Source organism: Leopardus geoffroyi, chromosome C3 (genome assembly GCF_018350155.1).
Source record: "Leopardus geoffroyi isolate Oge1 chromosome C3, O.geoffroyi_Oge1_pat1.0, whole genome shotgun sequence".
Classification (NCBI taxonomy): Eukaryota; Metazoa; Chordata; class Mammalia; order Carnivora; family Felidae; genus Leopardus; species Leopardus geoffroyi.
In genome coordinates this window covers 21,520,299-21,544,553 of record NC_059338.1, presented here as the reverse complement: position 1 = coordinate 21,544,553, position 24,255 = coordinate 21,520,299, and the positions used below count along the sequence as shown (strand labels likewise).

General features: G+C 38.5%; 1 protein-coding gene across 2 annotated transcripts in view; it reads right to left on the bottom strand.

Moving 5' to 3' along the window:
- CDC73 (cell division cycle 73) overlaps nucleotides 1-14,295 on the bottom strand; it is a 143,943-nt gene extending 129,648 nt beyond the window's left edge. The window contains exons 1-5 of one of the 2 annotated variants that reach the window (XM_045456143.1): nucleotides 13,845-14,295; nucleotides 11,110-11,215; nucleotides 6,701-6,770; nucleotides 446-508; nucleotides 310-362 (exon numbers count right to left, since the gene is read on the bottom strand). In XM_045456143.1, the coding sequence (XP_045312099.1) occupies nucleotides 310-362; nucleotides 446-508; nucleotides 6,701-6,770; nucleotides 11,110-11,215; nucleotides 13,845-13,975 (423 nt within the window). In that variant the 5' untranslated portion in view covers nucleotides 13,976-14,295. The remainder of the gene's footprint in view (nucleotides 1-309; nucleotides 363-445; nucleotides 509-6,700; nucleotides 6,771-11,109; nucleotides 11,216-13,844) is intronic. The other variant, XM_045456142.1, reaches the window with a different exon arrangement.
- Nucleotides 14,296-24,255: the final 9,960 nt, after the last annotated feature.

The window sequence follows — 24,255 nt, the reverse complement described above, 5'->3', positions numbered from 1 at the left end:
GGGAGGCACAGAACCCGAAGCAGGCTCCAGGCTCTGAGCTGTCAGCACAGAGCCTGACACGGGGCTCAAACTCACAAGCTGTGAGATCATGACCTGAGCTGAAGCTGGACGTTCAACCGACTGAGCCACCCAGGCGCCCCTGTAAAAGATCTTAAATTATACCTCAACTGCTACTAATCAAACACTCATAATACTACGACAATTTTTCCAGAAAAAAACTCCTAGAACTACTATGAAAAAGAATTTGTATTCATATACAATCTCAATTTTGTAACACTACGATTCATATTTAAAATAAAATTCCATTACCTCAATTCGTGGTTTCTTTGCTTCTGCTAAAACTTCGTCTGCAGCTCTTTTGACTTTAAGAAAAAAAAAGAAAAGTAAATATATGGTTTTGGAGTAAGTTTTTAAAAGTTCAATATAAATACACAGCAAAACATACCTTGGGTAGATCGCTGAAGACCTATTTCTAGAGGGGCACTTCTGTCTATGCTTGCTGATGTTGCTGAAGATTTAAAAAGATTTAGGTGAGAAGCTCAATATTTGAACACATATACTAGGCATTATTACAAGTAAAATGCTCAATATTTGTAATTTCTTACTTTATATGTATAATTTCCTAAGGGGGGAAAAGTTTTAAAGCAGCTTTGTAAAACAGTTTATTATAAAAGACTAATTTATATTTAAAAGTCTTTAAAGGACAAATTATTTTTAACAATTTAGCTTACAAACTACTGCGATGATTGAAATTAACTGGTCACTTCAAAGAACATATACTCCGTTACCACACATGCACATAAAATGTATCTAAACATAAATACATAAATACATATCCATACGAAAAGGTTTTTTTTTAAGTTAGCATTCACTTCAAAAATGCAAATTTTAGTTATTCACAATTGGTAGAAAAAACACTGCAATTACTTTTTATTTTTTTATTAAAATTTTCTATTAATGTTTATTTATTTTTGAGAGAAGAGAGACAAAGTGTGAGCAGAGAAGTGGCAGAGAGAGAGGGAGACACGAAATCCAAAGCAGGCTCCAGGCTTTAAGCTGTCAACACAGAACCCGACGTGGGGCTTAAACTCACAAACTGTGACATCATGACCTGAACCAAAGTCAGACGCTTAACCAACTAAGCCACCCAGGCGCCCCGCAATTACTTTTTATATTAAGTCATTTAAATTGTGAAAGGTTGAAAATAATGAAACTAGTCCCATCCACCTAGTTCCCACCACCCTACATGACTATTTAAGTCTTGAGTGTATCTTTCTAGAGGTTCTTTCTGTAGATACAAGAAATACAAACTTATACCTTTATTCCCCCCCCCTTTTAAATTTTTTTAATGTTTATGGGGGGTGGGGAGGAGCACAAGAGAGAAAGGAGAGACAAAATCCCCAAAACTGTGACATCATGATCTTAGCCAAAACCATGAGTTAGATGCTTAACTGACTGAGCCACCTACATGCCCCTTTCCCCTTTTTCACATAAAAGATAGCACACTATATACACTGTCCTGAACCTTTTTTTTTTTATCCTAACAAAAGAGCTCTAGCATACTGATATGTGGAGCATTCTTTCTTTTTAAAGCTACATAGCATTATCGATATAATGAGGAACCGGTTCTTTCAAAGAATTAATAAAATTGAAAACTCCTAGCCAAACTTAACAAAAAAGGAGAGGCCTCAAATAAATGAAATCAAGAAACAAAGGAAAGATCACAATCACAACTGCAGAAATACAATTATAAGAGAATATTATGAACAATGATATGCCAACAAATAGGGCAATCTGGAAGAAATGGATAAATTCTTAGAAACATAAACTACCAAAACTGAAAAAGATATAGAAAATTTGAACAAACAAGGTGCCTGGGTGGCTCATTTGGTTGCGTGTCCGACTTCAGCTCAGGTCATGATCTCACAGGTCGTGAGTTCAAGCCCTAGTTTGGGGCTCTCTGCTCCAAGCACAGAGTCCACTTCAGATCTTCTGCCCCCCCCCTTTGCCCCTCCCCCCGCTGGCACTCTCTCAATAATAAATACCAATTTTTTTTAATTAAAAAAAAAAAAAAAAACAGAAAATTTGAACAGACCCATAACCAGCAAAGAAACTGAATCAGTAAAAAAAATCTCTCAACAAACAGTCCAAGACAGGATGGCTTCCCAGGGGAATTCTACCAAACATTTAAAGAAGAGTTAATACCTATTCTTTCAAAAAATTGAAATGGAAGGAAAATCTCCAAACTCATTCTATGAGACCACCATCATCTTGATTCCAAAACCAAAGACCTCACTAAAAGAATGACAGACCGGGGCGCCTGGGTGGCGCAGTCGGTTAAGCGTCCGACTTCAGCCAGGTCACGATCTCGCGGTCCGTGAGTTCGAGCCCCGCGTCGGGCTCTGGGCTGATGGCTCAGAGCCTGGAGCCTGTTTCCGATTCTGTGTCTCCCTCTCTCTCTGCCCCTCCCCCGTTCATGCTCTGTCTCTCTCTGTCCCAAAAATAAATAAAACGTTGAAAAAAAAAAAATTTAAAAAAAAAATAAAAAATAAAAAATAAATAAAAGAATGACAGACCAATATTCCTGATGAACATGGATGCAAACATTCTCAACAAGATACCACCAAATCAAATCCAACAGTACATTAAAACAATTATTCACCGTAATCAAGTGGGATTTATTACTGGGCTGCAGGGCTGGTTCAATATCCACCAATAACTCAACATGATACACCACATTAATAAAAGAAACGATAAGAACAACATGATCCTCTCAACAGATGTAGAAAAAGCATTTGACAAAATACAGCATCCTTTCTTGATAAAAACCATCAAGAAAGTAGGGACAGAAGGAACACACCTCAATATCATAAAGGCCATATACAAAAAAGAACCACAGTTAATATCATTCTCAACGGGGAAAAACTGAGAGCTTTTCCCCTAAGGTCAGAAACATAACAGGGATGTCCACTCCTACAACTGTTGTTCAGTACAGTACTAGAAGTCCTAGCCTCAGCAATCAGACAACAAAAAGAAATAAACGCACCCAAACCAGCAAGGAAAAAGTCAAACTTTCACAGTTCACAGAAGACAGGATACTCTATATGGAAAACCTGAAAGACTCAGACTCCATCAAAAATTTGCTACAACTGATAGATGAATTCAGCAAAGTCACAGGATATAAAATCAATGTACAGCTATCTGTTGCATTTCTATATATCAATAATGAATCATCAGAAAGAGAAATCAAGGAATTGATCCCATTTACAATTGCACCAAAACCCGTAAAATATCTAGGAATAAACCTAACCAAAGAAGGAAAAGATTGGTACTCTGAAAAATATAGAACACTTATTATGAAAGAAACTGAAGAAAACACAAAGAAATGAAAAATATCGCTTGCTCATGGATTGAAAAACAGACACTGTTATAATGTCTACACCACCCAAAGCAATCTACAAATTCAATACAATCCCTATCAAAATACCACCAGAATTTTTCACTGAGCTAGAACAAACAACCCTAAAATTTATATGGAACCAGAAAATATCCCAAATAGCCAAACTAATGTTGAAGAAAAAAAAAAAAAAGCAAAGTGGGAGGCATCGCAATTCCAGACTTCAGCTGTATTACAAAGCTGTATTCATCAAGACAGTACGGTACCAGCACAAAAACATACACACAGATCAATGAACAGAATAGAGACCCCAGAAATGGACCCACAACTCTATGGTCAACTAATCTTCAACAAAGCAGGAAAGAATATTCAATGGAAAAAAGTCTCTTCAACAAATGGTGTTGGGAAAACTGGACCATGATGAAACTGGACCACTTTCTTACACCATACACAAAAATAAACTCAGAATGGATGAAAGACCTAAACATGAGACAGGAAACCACCAAAATCCTAGAGAACACAGGCAGCAATTTCTTTGACCTTGGCCATAGCAACTTCTTACTAGACACGTCTCTGGAGGCGAGGGCAACAAAACCAAACGTGAACTATTGGGATTTCATCAAGATAAAAAACTTCTGCACAGCGAAGGAAACAATCAACAAAACTAAAAGGCAGCCTACAGAATGGGAGAAGACATTTGCAAATGAAATATTGGATAAAGTGCTAGTATCCAAAATCTATAAAGAACTTATAAAACTCAACACCCAAAAAATAAATAATCCAGTTAAGAAATGGGCAGAAGACATGAACAGACTTTTCTCCAAAGAAGACATACAAATGGGAAACAGACACATGAAAAAATGCTCAACATCACTTATCATCAGGGAAATACAAATGAAAACCACAGTGAGATACCATTTCACACCTGTCAGAATGGCAAAAATTAACAACTCAGGAAACAGCAGGTATTGGAGAAGACACAGAGAAAGGGGAACCCTCTTGCACTATCGGTGGGAATGCAAACTGGTGCAACCACTCTGGAAAAGTGTGGAAGTTCCTCAAAAAGTTAAAAATAGAACCACTCTATGACCCAGCAATTGCACTACTTTAAGAATAACCACTCAATAAGTACTTGCTCAATGTTCAGAGGACAGTACAGAAAGATAATACTCTTGAGCACGGTCTTTCCATTATGCAAAAGACTCCATGCAAATCAGTATTACTGTTAAAGTCATGGAACTCAATATGTAACAAGACAGCTATTAACGACTTAAAGGTAGTAAACACTCCAAGAAAGGTTACGACCAAACAGTCTCATATTGATTTATTCATACTATCATATGATTATATCAATTTATTCATACTCACCAATTTATATTCTATTAATTGTACCAACTTATAATTTTATTCATATTCTTTAAGACAGCAAATTAATGATTACTCACTTAAACAGGTAAGCACCTACTATTAACCACTGTTCTAAATACTGGGTATTTAACTACCTGCCCCCTTAGAGTTTACCCTCTAGTGGGGCAGACAAATAATATATAAGTAAACCAATATATAATTTCAAGTCAATGTAAGGGATTTGACAAAATATAAATTAGGAAGATACTATACACAGATGGATGTATGTGGAAAAACAACACTATTTTCTTTTTTAGAGTGAGAAGTTCTTTCTGACAGATTATTAAAGCACAGATTGAGGTGGTAAAAAGTAAGACATGTGACAATGTAGAGAAACAGAACTGAACACAAAAAATAGCAAGTACAGGGGCGCCTGGGTGGCACAGTCGGTTAAGCGTCCGACTTCAGCCAGGTCACGATCTCGCGGTCCGTGAGTTCGAGCCCCGCGTCAGGCTCTGGGCTGATGGCTCAGAGCCTGGAGCCTGTTTCCGATTCTGTGTCTCCCTCTCTCTCTGCACCTCCCCCGTTCATGCTGTCTCTCTTTGTCCCAAAAATAAATAAACGTTGGAAAAAAAAAAAAAATAGCAAGTACAAAGGCTTGAAAAGTCAGGATAGTTAAAAGAATCAGTAAGACTGGACCGCAAATGAAAGTTGGAAGAAGATGAGGCCACAGATATTTAGGCAGAAGCAAAATCACATAGGTCAGGATAAGGAGTATGAGCTTTATCCTACATGTGACGGGAAGCCACAGGATGGACTTGAGCAGGTAAGTGAATCAAGCTTATATGTGTTTTTCAAAACAGGTCACTCTAGTGGGTAGGCAAAGACTATACTAGAAAATACAGAGTAGGGTACTGTGAAAAGGCTATACAACTCTAAAGGGGAAGAATGGAACATAGTGGGAGTAGAATGGTTAAGAAACTCATCCTTTTAAAGAAAAGGACCTGCCCACAAAATGAGATGTGAGAAAAAAGTAATCAAAGATTTCCCCAGGGTTTCTGGCCTCAGCAACTACATGAATGGTATGCCATTTACTGAGATGGGAACAGTGGGAGACCAGACCTATTTTGTTTGAGGGGAGAAGGGAAAGAGGAAATTGGCATTCTATTTCAGATACATTGAATTTCAGATACCTATTAAATATCCAAGGAAAGATGTGGAGTGGATTTATAATTTAAAGCTTAGAAATAGGATGAATATAAGGAAGTAAGCAAAAGAAAATGAGAGATGGACAATGAATAGAAAGAGAACCAAAAGAATCAGGTGCCCCAAATGCCAAGCTAAGAAAGGGTTTCCAAAAGGAAGCAGTCAACAGTATCTAATGCTGTAGAGAGATCAAGCAAGATACAGATAAGAGAGACCAAAGGAATGAGTAACCCTTAAGTCAGTGTTAACCACACAACAGTGATATAAGTGGGACATGAACAGGAAAGCCAAACCGGAATGGATTCAAGAGGGAAGCAGTGATATCACACAACTGTTACAAAGAATTTTGCAATAAAAAGGAAAAAACAAACAGTACAGTAGATAGTAGGAAATGTGGGGGGGAGGGGTCAAAAAACCATTTTTAAATGAGATCTTGCTGTATGCACTTTAAAGGGAATGATGCAGAGAAAAGAGGAAGATGATGACGCAAGGCAGAAGCAATAGTTTACAAAAGCAGAGTCTTTGAGAGTGTGAAAGGAAATGGAATCTACAGAGAAGTGGTGACTGGTCTTAGGAATGAAGGTAGTGTATTCACCATAACAGAAAAAAAAGGAAAGCATATGCACATAGCTGCTGGAAGGTTAATTTTTTAGTGGAAATACAAATTCTCTTCCCATTGCTTCTTATTTCACAGGAGAAAGAAAGAAACAATGGCTATTTAAGAGTGAGAGCAATTTAAAAATTACTCACATGCTTCACCATTGAGATATCCAAGCAGATCTTTTCGGTCAGGTCTTCTAACCACAGGAATATTTTCAGTCTGAAATCAAAATTTTTAATTAGTTATCAAATCAACAACAATTACAAGAAATATAATAAAAACAAACATTGTGTAATATCTGAATTTTATTCCAACAGATCTTGGTAGTATTTATTCAGAATCTTACCTTTTTTTTTTTTTTAATTTTTTTTAATATATGAAATTTATTGTCGAATTGGTTTCCACACAACACCCAGTGCTCATCCCAAAAGGTGCCCTCCTCAATACCCATCACCCACCCTCCCCTCCCTCCCAACCCCCATCAACCCTCAGTTTGTTCTCAGTTTTTAACAGTCTCTTATGCTTTGGCTCTCTTCCACTCTAACCTTTTTTTTTTTTTTTTCCTTCCCCTCCCCCATGGGTTTCTGTTAAGTTTCTCAAGGATCCACATAAGAGTGAAACCATATGGTATCTGTCTTTCTCTGTATGGCTTATTTCACTTAGCATCACACTCTCCAGTTCCATCCACATTGCTACAAAAGGCCATATTTCATTTTTTCTCATTGCCATGTAGTATTCCATTGTGTATATAAACCACAATTTCTTTATCCATTCATCAGTTGATGGACATTTAGGCTCTTTCCATCATTTGGCTATTGTTGAGAGTGCTGCTATAAACATTGGGGTACAAGTGCCCCTATGCATCAGTACTCCTGTATCCCTTGGATAAATTCCTAGCAGTGCTATTGCTGGGTCACAGGGTAGGTCTATTTTTAATTTTCTGAGGAACCTCCACACTGCTTTCCAGAGCGGCTGCACCAATTTGCATTCCCACCAACAGTGCAAGAGGGTTCCCGTTTCTCCACATCCTCGCCAGCATCTATAGTCTCCTGATTTGTTCATTTTGGCCACTCTGACTGGCGTGAGGTGATATCTGAGTGTGGTTTTGATTTGTATTTCCCTGATAAGGAGCGACGCTGAACATCTTTTCATGTGCCTGTTGGCCATCCGGATGTCTTCTTTAGAGAAGTGTCTATTCATGTTTTCTGCCCATTTCTTCACTGGGTTATTTGTTTTTCGGGTGTGGAGTTTGGTGAGCTCTTTATAGATTTTGGATACTAGCCCTTTGTCCGATATGTCATTTGCAAATATCTTTTCCCAAGAATCTTACCTTTAAAGAACTACTAGGCTAAAAAAATCTAACCCAAGTCTTCAAAAATTTTAAGGATATTAATTTTTAATAACTTCATTCTTGAAATTCAATTAAGATACCTAAAAGATAATCATTAGCAACAATGACCAATCCCTCTTCAAAATATCAATTCCAGTCTTTTTTGTTCCCTTGGCTTACTTTAAGTATTTTTTTATTTTATTCATGATACTTTGCATGCATATTTGAGGTAATTATCTTTTTAGTCCCATTGCTTGATCATTACATGCAATGTTTCCAAAGTGCTTTCTTTTCTCAAACACAAAACAGACTTCTCAAAATATTCTACTTGAATTCTGAAATACACTAACTTAGCCATAAAAACTAAATTTTCAAAACAATAGGTATACTGTTTAAGCGTGGGAAAAAATTTAGGACATTATACAGCAAAACATTAATGTCAGTTGCTTACTTTCCATGCTACATATTTCTTTTTTATCTTTGAATGCACACAAATTCTGTAAGGAAGGGGAAAAGACTAAAAAATTAAATCTGGAAAATGTAACTATTTTGGTAAAATGGATAATTTTCCTTAAATCTCCTACATTAGTCATTGTAAAGAGGTGTACTGACAAATAGAGCTGTATACTTTAGTCACCAGGTCATCTTGAGGCCATGAATTCAATGAATCCTGTAATTACCACAATTTTCAATATCATTTTTATAATGTAAACAAACAACTAAGGGGCACCTGAGTGGTTCAGTCAGTTAAGCGTCTGGATTCAGCTCAGGTCATGATCTCATGGTTCGTGGGTTCAAGCCCCACGTTGAGCTCTGTGCTGACGGCTCAGAGCCTGGAGCCTGCTTCAGATTCTGTAACTCCCTCTCTTTCTGTCCCTCTCTCAACAATAACTAACATTAAAAAAAAAAAAAAAATTAAAAAAAAAAAAAACTAAGTATAAGAAAGCCTGGTGGCTGCAAGATTATATAATTAAAATCCCTTTGTCACTTTATATACACAATGATAAATAACCAGAATCCTTAGTAACCTCGGCTATTTATCTTATATTGTGTACTAATTACATTTCATTTCAAACATTCTGCACACACTCCCTGATGATAGAGTTTAACTATATTTAATCATTTAAAATTAATCTTTTTTTTAAAGGGTAGGCTAAATTTTAATTTCTACTAGGAGTATAAACATTTAAGAGCCCACAGGTTTTTGTGTGCTTGTTTTTAAAAACTAGTCTACATGAAGTATCATAAATAGCTAAAAGATTTTAATTAATTTTGTTAAGTTACTGTTTGTAAGTCTGATAACATACTTCATTATTTGGTTAATAATGAATTATGGACATAATACAGAAACTGAAAAAGATATGAGTCTACTCACACTAATATAGGAGCTATGGGTCCAGAAAACTTACATCAGACATGGTCTGCTCACAAGAAAGAACAAGTAGCACAGTGGAGGAAAAAAAATTTGTAGAACCCTAGAACTGTAGAATTCTGCCCTTTCAATCTGCCAAGTATTTAAGAAAAACAAAAGACTGGGGCGCCTGGGTGGCGCAGTCGGTTAAGCGTCCGACTTCAGCCAGGTCACGATCTCGCGGTCCGTGAGTTCGAGCCCCGCGTCAGGCTCTGGGCTGATGGCTCAGAGCCTGGAGCCTGTTTCCGATTCTGTGTCTCCCTCTCTCTCTGCCCCTCCCCCATTCATGCTCTGTCTCTCTCTGTCCCAAAAAAAATAAATAAACGTTGAAAAAAAAAAAAATTTTAAAAAAAGAAAAACAAAAGACTTAAATCTTATGTGAGCAAGGGTCCCAAGGTCCACAGTAACAATTACAGCCATCAGTTATAGTTATAACTATTTGCCAAGAACATAATCTCTATATATAAACCAAGCATCTGGATCATCTTTATTACCACAAAATGAATGGATATAGCCAACAATACATTCTAATTACTGCCTAATCAGATTTTAAAGATTTAAGATGAAGTAACATAACTTCATAAAGATGCTGTTATTTTTGGGGCGCCTGGGTGGCGCAGTCGGTTAAGCGTCCGACTTCAGCCAGGTCACGATCTCGCGGTCCGTGAGTTCGAGCCCCGCGTCGGGCTCTGGGGCTGATGGCTCAGAGCCTGGAGCCTGTTTCCGATTCTGTGTCTCCCTCTCTCTCTGCCCCTCCCCCGTTCATGCTCTGTCTCTCTCTGTCCCAAGAATAAATAAACGTTGAAAAAAAAAAATTAAAAAAAAAAAAAAAAGATGCTGTTATTTTTATCCCACTATTTCCCAAATCTCAATACGTAGTTTCACCCTAGTATTATTTTTTTCTATATGTATTAAACACTGTATGTTTCCCATTCAGAAAAGCAGAGTTCAAATACTGAGATGCTGAAGGCAAGAAAAACTGGAAACAAATGAATTTATCAATAAAGTTCAAAAGAGATTTATTAAACAGATTAAAAATTAATTTTAAAGTTGTCTGTTAGGGGCACTTGGGTTTGGTTAGGTCTCCGGCACTTGATTTTGGCTCAGGTCGTGACTCATGGTTGTGAGATTGAGACCCCCATCAGCGTGAAGCCTACTTGGGATTCTCATTCTCTCACTCGCTCTCTCTCTCTCCCTCTCTCTCTCTCTCTCTCTCTGCTCTTCCCCTGCTCATGTGAACACACACACACACTCTCTCCCTCTAATAATAATAATAAAGTTGTCTGTTAATCTTGATTCTGATACCCAAAAAAAGTTTTTTTTAAGTTTATTTATTTTGAGAGAGAGAGGGAGAATGAATGGGGGAGGAGCAGAGAAAGAGAGAATCCCAAACAAACTCTAAGCTGTCAGTGCAGCTTACAAACTCAAACTCACAAACTGTGGTATCATGACCTGAGCCAAAATCAAGAGTCAGACGCTTAACCAACTGAGCCACCCAGGCACACCCCAAAAAAGTATTCTTGAGATCAGAGTTCTGAATATCAGGGTCCTTCTACAGACTTATATATATTTTTTTTAATATTCCTATAAATATCTTCAAAACTTCTGTTCTTGTAAACAGTGCCCACATTTTACATGAAAGTCGCAGATCTAAAAACATGCAAAGATCTAATTTTGAACTTCCAGTAGGCTTTCATACAGATGAACCTTTTATTTTTTTGATTTGAAACCCATGAGGGAAGTGATCCATGCCAAATAATACCTATTAACCAAAAAAAAAAAAAAAAAAATTAAGTTTTAAAATGAATTTTACTTACAGCGGCACGTCGGACATAAACAGGATGAGAAAGGTGCACATTATTAAGTAGAAACAAGATAGAATCCAATGTGTAGTACTCTCTGGGCTGGCCTTCCTTTCCAGTCCTGAAATAATTAAGATTTTTACTCAATTTTAATTCAACTCCTTAGACTTGTATGTATGAATTTATCTATATTCACTTTGCTACTCAACAATGGATTTAACATGGTTAACAAAAATACACATAAAGTATGAAATCTAGTAGGCGGAACTATCATTAAAGTAAAAGAACACAAAGGTAGAAAATGAAAAAAAAAGAAAGCACACCATATCCATACTCTAAGGTAGTACACACTTTTTAGAATTTGGCCCAAACTTCATTCTGGTCTTTGCCAATAAAGAGAGAAACCTAGTCAGTTACAGAGTGGAGAGAATCCGCAAGAGAAAAACTGATTAGAAGAAGCACAACTCTAAACTTAATAGAAATTTATTCTTTGTCTCCTAAATAAGATACTGCTAAAGAACATCCTTAACATTCTTACAGCAAACACAATAATAAATTTCAGAGGTATAATTCTTATGACATCCCTTAAATTAAACCAATGATGCAAAAAAAAATCACAATTCTACCTGTGGTAAAGCAATGCTGTATAAAGGTTTATTTTTTTTTAATGTTTATTTGAGAGAGAAAGAGGGGGAGGGAGAACACAAGCGGGGGCAGGGAGAGAGGGAGAGAGGGAGAGAGGGAGAGAGAATCCCAAACAGACTCTGTGCTGTCAGTACATAGCCCAATATGCGGCCCAGACTCACGAACCGTGAAATCATGACCAGAACCAACTCAAGAGCCGGACGCCTTACCGACTGGGCCACCCAGGCACCCCAATGCAGTCTAGAGGTGCAAGCTCTTTAACGAAACCGCATAATACTATTGCCTCAACAATATTTGTGTCCAATCTCACTCTTCCTACTACATTCTCATCTAAAAAACGTCAGCATATTATTTGATCTCATCTGAATACAGTGCAATATAGTCAGCCCTCATCTACATTTCTCTAGCCTTCATTTCCACTTTTCCTATGAATTGACATTATTTCAAACCATACATCACTACCAGTTACTGTACAATAACACGTAATATCCAGGTAATCAGGGTTTTTTTTTAACAATACAGAAAAGCAAAGTAATAGAACGTACTACATGCAATAAGGATAAGTATTGCTTAAAGTTCCGAAGTTGGACATATGTACATGTGCATAAAGAAATGAGTAACAAAACAAAAATATGTTTAGTGGTGTAATTCACTATTGTTAAAGTTTGAAATTATTCTAACACCCCTTTTTCACTACTAGCTTCACTGAAATGCTATCAAAATATTTCCTTTCCAGCTCTCATGGCTTTAAGCATATAGTTCCCTGTCCTTTAAGACCTAACCCATCATGTCACCCTCAAAGTTCCTAACTCACTCTTTAAGGCTTACTCATCTGTTCATTCATTTGTTCAAGAAAATTTGTAGCCTGTCTACACGCCAAACATATTTCTATGAAACCCTTCCTAATACCCCAAGCTAGAAGTGATTACTCTCAAGAGCCAGAATGCAATTCTTACCAAGTTATGTTTTATTTCACCTATTCTGATTAAGTTAACCTCCCCTGAGTCAGGAACCAAGGTGCTAAGAATTTTCTATTTCTCAAATTGAACCACCCTACATCCTGAGTACTTCTAAACCATTTTTTAAAGAAAAAAAATAAATCCGTTAAAATTCCAATCAAATATAATTCTGTCTGTGCAAATTTTTTTTGACAGGACAAAACGCAAGAAACTCAGAATGATGTCATTGCATCAACATTTCATAAAGCTAATCAAATCATAAGTCCTCAGGGCCAAAAAGCTAGAAACCAACAAACTAAATTTTCCCCAGCTTTTCATCAACTCTTCACAAAGCCCAGTGCTCCCACTCAATCAAGCAAAATGAGTATGGAAGTTCTAGCCCAAGCTTCTAATCATCCAGATGAAATACCAAAGAGAGAGATATCACCTTTAAAAAGGCCCCAAACCATTATCAGACCTATCTCTAGATATTTTCCTTAATGCCTTCAATTCAAAAAGCCCCGCGTAGATCAACGTTCCCAAATATTTCTTGTTAAAACCCATTTCCTACAAGCACACACCATCATCAATATCTTACTTAGATCTGTAAAGCTCACTCCATTTTACCAATAACTTTCTCCCTGAAGAAATTCCTGCCTTCACCTCCAACACGGGTTTTGAGGACTATTCCAAAGTGACCAAATCTTTTTCCCGTTCTAATCTCAGTTAGTTCCCTTCTCTCTACCTCAGGGAATTACGAAAGGAAAAAGAAACAGACCAGGAGTTGCAAGGGGCAGGTGGGATAGTGACAACACATGGTAGCCTCGAAGAGAAAGAAAAAACTAAACACAAAAAGACGACTCTAGGACCGGACGGTACGCCCCTTTCTGCACCTACACACGTCGGTAAAAATGAACTAGGAAAGTCAGAAACTCCTGTGGTACCTTTCCCTTTGGCGTCCCAAAGACTTAAAGAAATGGAGATGCACCTCCTCCTATTTCCTCCTCACCTAAAAGTGTAACTTCTTTTCTTAAGAAAAACTTTTACCCAGAGACCCGTTTTTTCTCCATCCCCAAAGGGAATCGGGGGGAGGGGTTAGGAAAGAGGTCGCCTGGGGGCGCCCAACTCTGCCCGGCCAACCCCAGGCCACAGCCATGCCAGACTTACCCCCAAACTACATAGTTGGTCTTCACATTCTTGGGCCAGGAGAACTCGCCGAAGATCACCTCGTCTCCCTTCACCACAATCTCCTTCTTCTGGATGTTGTACTGTCGCAGGACGCTGAGCACGTCCGCCATCTTCCCCCCCCTCGCCGCCGCCGCCGCCGCCGCCGCCGGCCCCGGGCGAAGCCGCCGCCGCCGCGCCTGCCTCCTTCTTCCCCTGTCGCCTCGCCCTCTTCCTCCTCCTCCTCCGCCGCCGCCGCCGCCGCGAACCAACAGCAGCCGCACTAGCAGCCGTCCTCGCCTACGACAGCAGCAGGGGCAGTAGACACCCAGGCCGCCGAGGACCCCGCGCTATAAGGCAAGGCCCCGCCGCCGGCTGCCCGCGGAGAACGCCTGACTGCGCGCCTCCAGCCAGGCCGCCGCCAGGGGGAGCCACGACCGACCAGGAACACGCCCCTCCCAGACTCCCACTCGGCACCGGGCCGAATCCCGGCCCGAAACTCGGAGCGCAGGGACACCGCGCCCACGTACGGAGCACGTACGGGGAATACTGCCGGGCGCACGCGCGCCGACACGTACCTCGTCCGTCGTCCCTCGCAGCGCGCACGCGACTAGCGACAGGTGCGCGCGCACCTGCAAGGAAGCCCGGGAATTCTGTCCCCAGACTACGCACTGGGTGACCGCCCACCCACCTTGACTGCGGCCAAGGGCTCTCGGGCCGTTCCTTGGGCGAGAGTGGAGCTTAGCAAAAGGTTTCCAGAACGCTAAGATTACCTTCCCAACTAAAGGGGACCCATTAAATGGCCTGTAGGTCTTAGTGATCCGATTAAGCCCCTTTTTAGAAGGGTGAGGTTTTGGAGGCGGGGTACGGTTTGGGGGTTGTTTTTTGTTTTTAGTGTATTCACGTAGTGATAAAGACCTAGTCCGGAGGAGACCAATCCCAGGTACCTGTATTTGTTACGTGCTGCTTGACCTTGGACAAGATACATACCTTCTTACAGCATTAATTGGCTAGTGGAAAAAAGAACTTAGTATGAGAATAAGATGAAAGAAAGCATCTAGCAAATCAACAAAATATCATAAATGTTGATCTTCCACTTCAGTTCCTTGGATGATGACTTTTTCCATCCTGGCCCCTTCTTCCTGCCAGGCCCAAAGCGGTACCCTTAAATAGCTCTATTCAAAGATGCTAATGAAAAGGAGAACACAAACTCCAAGCTGTCAGAACACTTTCGGATTACTTGATTTTTTATTGGCACTCAGAAGGCTAAAGGGTGCCCTTGCTGTGCTGGAAACAATGAAATAAATTCAATATACTGTGGCCTGTATACCTTAAACTGAACATATTCCGTGGGGGCCATAATTTTTTTTATCCCTTTTACTATAGTGGAAAGGGGAGGGAGGGAGGCTATTTCTTGACTGACATAACCAAATACTTTGATCTGCTTTGAAAGGGATCCATTTTTATTATGTGCACTACAGAGAGATATAGAAGTGTATGGTTTATTTCCTATACTATCTATAGCGAGTTTCCAAATGAATTTGAGAAATTTTGTCTATTCTGCAAATGTTCCATCCCTGTGGTAGATTCCTGAATCTCACCACAAAAACAGACACAATGAAGCACTTACTACTCTCTAATCTCCCATAGTGTCTATTCATACTTGTATGAGAGCACCCAGTATTACTTGAGAACCCACATTAGTTTCCTTGCTTGCCTCATCCTGCAAAACTAAAGGGCAATAGACCTGTATCATCATATCCTAGTGTCTAGCACATTATTGGCTCTTAGAAAATGTTAAATTAATAAATGGATAGATGAGTTCAACAAACTCAGTATTTAATGGGTAGAAGAGCCAATAATAGTCTACTCAAATGACTCTTAATTTTATTTCATACACAAATAATGACTATATGAGTCCATTCAGACTGCTATAAGAGAATACCGTAGGCTGGGTGGCTTATAAACAACAGAAATTCATTCTCATAGTTCTAGAGGCTAGGAAATCCAAGGTCAAGATGCCAGAAGATTCATTGTCTGGTAAAAGCCTGCTTTCTGGTTCATAGACCTCTGACTTCACATTGCATACTCACATGGTGGAAAGAAAAAAGGAGCTTTCTGGAGTCTTTTTTATAATGTCCTAATCACCTTTCAGAGGCCTCATCCTAACACCATCACCTTAGGTTTAGGATTTCAACATATGAAGGGGGATGGGGTGGGTGACCACAAACATTCGATCTATAGCAATGACCAGACAGTCTTTCTTTTAGGAAAAATTGTGGTTCTGAGGATAGTGATTCTTAAACTCAGTGTAATGGGATATGGCATTAGTAATTTGTTGCTTATAACAGTTAAAGAAATGCATGGATCATTTTGTTTTTATTTAAATCCTGTGCCATTACCCCAGTAATATTGGTTCAGTAATGTTCGTGCCAAAATACAATCAATAAAAGACAAGATTAGGGGCACCTGGGGGGCTCAGTCAGTTAAGCATCCGACTTTGGCTCAGGCCATGATCTCACAGCTTGTGTGTTAAGCTCCAAGTCGGGCACTATGCTGACAGCTCAGAGCCTGGAGCCTGCTTCAGATTCTGTCTCCCTCTCTCTCTGCCCCTCCCCTGCTCACACTTTGTCTCTCTCAAAAATAAATAAACATTAAAAATTTTTGTATCATAGAAGAAAAGATTAGTACTAGATCTGAAAACTTAGAAAATTAACTAGAAAAAAAATTAGAAAATCAGTCTTGTTTCTTTGTCTTGGGTGAAAGCTGCCCACTTCTCCAGTCATCAGCATCTGAAAAATTCCTAACAATTCTCAGTTTGAATTCTCCTGAGAATAAATGTCTAGCAATTGGGATAAAGTGGTACATCTTTTTAGTTGAAAACCATGGATGAGAGATCATTACCTTAGAGTTTTGCTGCTATGTCCATTGTTAACAATACCTGATAAGATCCTTTCCATCAATGTCCAAGAATGGTTGTATTCAGATACCTTTACCAGATGACTAAATATCCAGGTTTTAAATTAGGAAGGGTTTGTTAAAGTACGTATTTTGAAAACGCAGCTTGAATTTTCTAGTGATAATTCTGGAGGGATCACAAATCACTTGTAGTATTTATTCATATTAGTCTGTAATAAATAGAATCTAGGATTAGGAGTAAATGTTTCAAGGGCGCCTGGGTGACTCAGTTGGTTAAGCATCGACTCTTGATTTTGGCTCAAGTTATGATCTCTGCGCTGAAAGCTCAAGGCCTGCTTGGGATTCTCTAATTCCCTCTCTCTCTGCTCCTCCCCAGCTTGCTCACTCACTCAAATAATTAAACAGTAAAAGGAAAGGAAAGGAGAGGAGAGGGGAGAAGAGGAGAAGAGAGGAGAGGAAAGGAGAGGAGAGGAGAGGAGAGGAAAGGAAAGGAAAGGAAAGGAAAGGAAAGGAAAGGAAAGGAAAGGAAAGGAAAGGAAAGGAAAGGAAAGAAATGGGGTGCCTGGGTGGCTCAGTTAAGCGTCTGACTCTTGATTTCTGCTCAGGGCATGATCTCATGGTTCATGAGTTTGAGCCCCGTGTCAGGCTCTGTGCTAGTAGTGTGGAGCCTGCTTGGGATTCTCTCTCTCCCTCTCTCTCTCTACCCCTCCCCTCTCATGCTCTCTCTCTCTCAAAATAAAAAAATAAACATTTTTTAAAAAGTAAACATTTCAAATGCAAGGGACGGGGGTAAATTGTTAATTCATGAGGAGATAATTCATGGGTTTCAGAGAGGGTAAATCTTATTGACACTGAGACCAACGGCAAAATTAAGGCCATCAAAATTCAAAATTTTCTGAGAGCTTTGCTAATTTTAATTTTAGGATTCCATTAATTCTTTTTCATTTTCCTAAAGTTTGTGGAAGATAGAGATATGGAGCTATACTTTCCCAGCAAGGAAAAACGTCTGCCCAATGCTAAGAGTTGACAAATAACCTGAACATATTCGTAGCTTATTACTAGAAGAGTTTGTGTAAAATCCATTTTGCAATGTTCAAAGGAGACTCAAGGCTTTGGCTTCTGTCCATTTCCTATGTTTACAGTCTTGCATGGATTATGTCCTTGATTCATAAAATGCACATTAGAAACATTCTCAGTAATCCCTTTACAATTACTCCACTAATGTTGGTTCCATATTGTTGTTAGTTTATCTCTGCTATTTTGTTTGATATCACAGGGCATTCTGGTTAAAATTCACCTTTTAAATTACATTTTCCTTAGGTAATAGTAAATAAAGCATCTAAATGTGTTTAACTTGTCCATTTTAACAGGTTACTGTAGAGGTTAGGGATTCTCTTTGTTTTCAAAGCATTCCAAGGTCATGGGATAATTTATGTCTTATCACACTTCACACACACACACACACACACACACACACACACACACACACATTAATACTTGAAGATTAGTATTTTATTATGATGAAGACCGCATAGTATTTAAGCTTATCATTATTGAAATATAGAAAACACTCACACACACAAAATATATACATGTATACATATATATACTTACATAAACACACATACATATATACTCTTACCTTTTGTAAAGTAATCCACAACTGGATTAGTTGTGATAGTGGTATGTGAGTGACACAAGGGTGTTTTATAGGAGGTTAGGCAACTACCTGAGAAGTGTGGGTGGAAAAGGCTATGTGACTTACAGAACAATAGGTTTAGTGGAGACCCTAGAACAATTAATTGAAGTTTTCCCATGTTTTACCACCATTTCTTTTTTTTTTTTTAATTTTTTTTCAACGTTTTTATTTATTTCTGGGACAGAGAGAGACAGAGCATGAACGGGGGAGGGGCAGAGAGAGAGGGAGACACAGAATCGGAAACAGGCTCCAGGCTCTGAGCCATCAGCCCAGAGCCTGACGCGGGGCTCGAACTCACGGACCGCGAGATCGTGACCTGGCTGAAGTCGGACGCTTAACCGACTGCGCCACCCAGGCGCCCCCACCACCATTTCTTACAGCTCTCAGACAAGATGAGTGTACTTTGGCTACTGGATCTAAAGGAAGTCTGAAATAAGTAATAAATTTACAAAGAGTCAGCACCCCTAGTGCTGTTTCAGACTTTTCATGAACAAAAAGAAAAAAAAAAAAAGATTTTTTTAAATCTAAGATCCTGGAAACAAAATATTTTGATAGGCTTCTTTTAACTTTGAAAGTATACAATCATACAAAAATACTTTTATTAACACATTTTGTTTACATATAATTAGCCTAAGAAGATGAATCTCATTTTTTGTTCTCAGTTTTCCCTAACTTTTGTAAACAACAATTTCTCATAATAATCTTTTCAAACTTGAAGAATTCTAGAATACCTAATTATGTTTATTGTCCTTTCAGGTTTAGGGTAAAGGAGCAATTATTTTTGTTTCCTAATGGCCATTTTGGGAGACCTAATGAGAGTTTTGGCATTATTCTGAATCTGGGGCCTAAATTGAGAAAAAGAAAAATTAAGAATAGTTATTAGAGTAAACAAGAATTTTCTAAGTGTCTAAAGACAACAGGGGTACCTGGGTAGCTCAGTCAGTTGAGTATCCAACTCTTGATTTCAACTCAGATCATTATTCCATGGTTTGTGAGATCAAGGCCTGCATCAGGCTCTGTGCTGACAGCATGGAGCCTGCTTGGGATTCTTTCTTCCTCTCTCTGCCCCTACCCTGCTCATTCTCTCTCTCTCTCTCTCTCTCTCTCAAAACAAATTAACATTAAAAATTGTTTTAATTAAAAAAAGATCCTCTTTCCCTCTGCCCCTTTCCCCGCTTGTGCACACACACACTCTCTCTCTCTAAAATAAAAAATAATAATAATAAAGACAAGAAATATTTATAGGCAATATTGTAAAAACATAGCAATAGACAACAATGGTATTAGAAACAGAATGTTTCAAAATTAAAGAGTAGTCTTTTTGGGGTGCCTGTCTGGCTCAGTTGGAAGAGCATGCAACTCTTGATCTCTGGGTCATGAGTTCAAGCCCCACATTGGGTGTAGAGATTATTTAGTAAATAAAACTGTATTTTAAAAAAAGGGGGGGAAGTCTTTTCAAACTGGTTTAAGAATATGTGCTAAAGCACTAAGAATTAACAATTATTTTGATGACAGAAAGGAACCTCTACTAATTTGGGCACTGAATAACTGAATCATTTTACAGAAAAAAAACACCCATATTCTAGCCTTACTATTTTTCTACATTATTCACATAACTTTGGCAATATGAGATTTAGAAGTATACCTTTACATACATGTGTATTTAGGCACAAATGAATATATAAATATATAAATAACATATTTGAAGTTTCTAACAATAGCCTTAATATATGTATATTAAATGAAACAAAGTATATGTCATATTAAATTTAACATCTTGATAAGCAGTACTACCTCTCGATAAACAGTAATCATATGCATTGTCTACCATACATTCTTGTATTTCTGTGTAATTATTGTCACCTAATGTACATTAGGTGTACATATTAATTATCATACTTAACTGGGGCACCTGGGTGGCTCAGTCGGTTAAGCCTCCGACTTCAGCTCGGGTCATGATCTCCTGGTTTGTGAGTTCGAGCCCCGCGTCGGGCTCTGTGCTGACAGCTCAGAGCCTGGAGCCTGCTTCGGATTCTGTGTCTCCCTCTCTCTCTGCTTCTCCCCAACTCACATCTCTCCCTATCTCTCCCTACCTCAAAAATAAATAAATAAATAAATAAATAAACATTAATAAAAGATCATACTTACCCAAAGTAACTATCTTCTTTTTTTTAATTTTTAAAACTAGTCTTTTAATAATTTTGTAGTTCTAAAGTAAGTCCATAGTAACCTGAGAAAGAAAACAATGGCACTAGGAAAATGCATGAGGATTTATGACATTTTAAAAACCTTTATATGATCATATAAATTTAAAAAAAAAGGTTTAAACAATTTTTTAATGTTTTTTTTGAGAGAGAAAATGAGAGAGAGAGAGAGAAAGAGAGGTGCAGAAGCAGAGACAGAAGGAGACACAGAATCCAAAGCAGGCTCCAGGCTCTGAGCTGTCAGCATAGAGCCCAATGCGAGGCTTGAACCCACAGACAATGAGATCATGACCTGAGCCAAAGTCAGACACCTAACCAACTGAGCCACCCAGGTGCCCCCCAAAAAAACTTTTTAAATTTGAATACAGTTGACACAAAATGCCACATTAGTTTCAGGAAAGTAATCATCTTCCTTTTCTCCAAACAAAAGGGAATATCAGAGGACAAAAAACTATGAACAGTTGCTTAGCTATTTTCTTCTGCATCAATGTGCATTTTATATCATTTTAACAATTTTAAGGTAGTAAAGATAAGCACACAGATACATATATAATGTCACCCAGAGACATTTGTGTATTTTGTCAAAGTATTGACATTCTAAGAAGTAAGAATAAAATAAAATTATGTTTAGTAACCGATTTTTAAAAGTTTATTTGAGAGAGGAAGAGAAAGAGAGAGAGTTCATGGGAGGGGCAGAAGGAGACAATCTTGTTTTAAATTTTTGAGAGAAAGAGAGCACGAGTGAGGGAGAGGAGAAGGGGAAATCAGGGAGAGGTAGAGAGAATCTCAAGGAGGCTCCATGCTCAGTATGGAGCCGGATGTGGGTCTTGATCCCAGGGTTCTGGGATCATGACCTGAGCTGAAATCAAGAGTCAGATGTTTAATCAACTGAGCCACCCCAGCACCCGAGAGAGAGAGAAAGAGAGAGAGAGACAGAGAGAGAGAATCTTAAGCGGGCTGCATGCACAGCATGGAGCCTAACACAGGGTTCCATCCCACTATCCTGGGATCATGATCTGAGCCGAAATCAAAAGACAGATGCTCAACTGACTGAGCCACCCAGGTGTCCCAGTAACCAATTTTTTAAATCTACATTTTACTAAGAAATTGTCCAGGCATCAAAAGATTACTTCATAGTTAACCATTTGTTTAAAGTCTTAAAATTGGTTAGGGATCTGGAATTTAAAATCTTAGCTAACATATTAAATCCTTATTATTTGTAGCATTGTGAGAATTTCCTTAAAAGTAACCCTTGCAAAGATATCTGTTACCATCATTTCATTTAATTGAGTATGATTACATACATTTCATTTATATATATTTATATGTATGTATACAGATATACATACACAATTTTAGTCATATTATAGAAACAATGACAATTCATTTAACTTATAAAACCAATATAGGAAAATTAGGAAGTTTATATCATGAAAATTTAACCTTAGTTCTAGTCAAACAAAATATTGCATTGACACTCTATTTATATGGTAAATTAAAATATAAAAACTCTGAATCATACCAAAAGCTCTTCTTTTATTTTGGAACTAATCAAAGCTTTGTCATTTTGTCTTGTAACTATAATAAGGGCTATTCAGTAAATATGATTTTCAGGGTTCACAAAGTAAACACTAAGAATTTGACAACTGGTTTTTCTTTTAGATCTTTTACATTTTCTGGACTTGATATTTCTAGAATGAGCACATAAAAACTAAATGTTTTTGTCTGTTTGAACCATCAGTTAATCTTTAAATTTTCCTAGAAATACAGAACACAATGACAAGGAGTCAGCTTGTCACATATGAAGTCACCACTGTAAAAGGCTAATTTATATTTTCTATGCAAAGAGAGAAGAGAGAATTTTATATAGAAATACTAATTTGAGGTGTCTGGGTAGATCAATCGGTTAAACTTCCAACTCTTGGTTTTTGCTCAGGTCATGATCTCACGGCTCATGAGTTTGAGCCCCACATTGGTCTGTGTGTTAACAGTGTGGAGCCTGCTTGGGATTCTCTGTCTCCCTCTGTCTCTGCCCCTCTCCCACTCGCGCATGTGTGTGTGCACAAATAAATAAACTAAAAAAAAAAAAATACTCATTTTAACATGCACACACGCAAAAGAATTTTATTATAGTTGACTTAAAGGATAACTTGTGCCCTTGACAGTTTTATTTAGCCCTACAATTTAAAAAGCCAGCCTTTATTAATTTTCATAGTATGGATACAAAGGAAGGGGTATTTCTTACCTTAAATGAAAAATTCTCTTTCTCGTACACAAACAAGACAATTTCTTCATCAGGGTTTCTTCCCTTTTTTGTTCCACAGTACCTCCTAAATGAACAATCTTGTTCTCGTCAAAAGTAGCTGAAGTGGCTAGTATAATCCCAATTTTTTTCCTGGTATAATTGTACCAGTTAAAGAGAGAAACATACAAGTTAATGTTATAGTGTGAAAACATTAAGGAAGCAGGTTTGTGGCATGGAAGTGGCAATTTTCACTTGAGAAGACCCTATAACAACTGCAGAGTTCCAGGGGTGCCTGGTTGAGTGTCTTTCTTTGGCTCAGGTCATGATCTCACAGTTCACGCGTTCAAGGCCCCTGTGGGGCTCTGTATGACAGCTCAGAGCTTGGAGCCTGCTTTGGATTCTGTGTCTCCCTCTCTCTCTCTGCCCCTCCCCTGCTTGCTCTCTCTCTCTCTCTCTCTCTCAAAAATAAATGTAAAAAAGAAAAAGAAAAACAACTGCAATGTTCCCGAAAGATGGTACTTGTGCAACCTCATATCTTTGAAAGTTGGCCGAAGACTGTCACCAAGCACAGGTTGGACAAACTTCCTGCTTCCAAGCAGATGAAATTCAACAAACCAGGGGCACAAAGACAAGGCTATGGAGGAAGGTTTTATATAATTTTTAAAAGATGACTCAAGGCAAAGTTGACTTAAAATCCTGAACTTCTGTGCCCCTGGGGCCAGCTCAAGGGCAGACAGATCTTTGCCTGTCCTCTTCCTATAGACTTGTTCTCTGATAGACCGCTATTAGGCAGACAGACCACAGGAGAAAATGCTAGAAGGCTAGAGAACAGCTTCACTAAGGAACGATTCTAATCTGTCAGATAACAGAAGGATCCCAGGAGACTTTATTCCTAAGAAACAAAATGAAACAAAAGACAAGGCAAGAAAACCCAATGTGAAGGACTTCAACAAAAATGTCAGAGCTCAGTTAAGCATAAATTTAGCCACCCACTCAAGGCATGATGGCCTTAACCAGTAGGAGACACAAGAGACTTCAGATGTCCAAACTAGAAAATCAAGTGTTTCAGTCTGTGGCAGTGAAGGTCTCTGCTGAATCTTAGTGGAAACTTCACTGTTGTCATGACCTTCAAACAGAGACCACCAAGAGCACACTGTGGGAAGAGGCAGTCCGCTATGGGCCGGCCCTGAGCTTCCCTGAGTGGTTTCACTAAGGCTGTCAGAGTATAAGGTTTATCTATCCATCTCTTGACCCTGAACAGTTGTTGTAGAAAGTCACAAAGGCAACAAAGTAACTGCAACATGATGACTGCTGGACTGCTCGCTCCCCAGGTGAGGGGAACTGGTT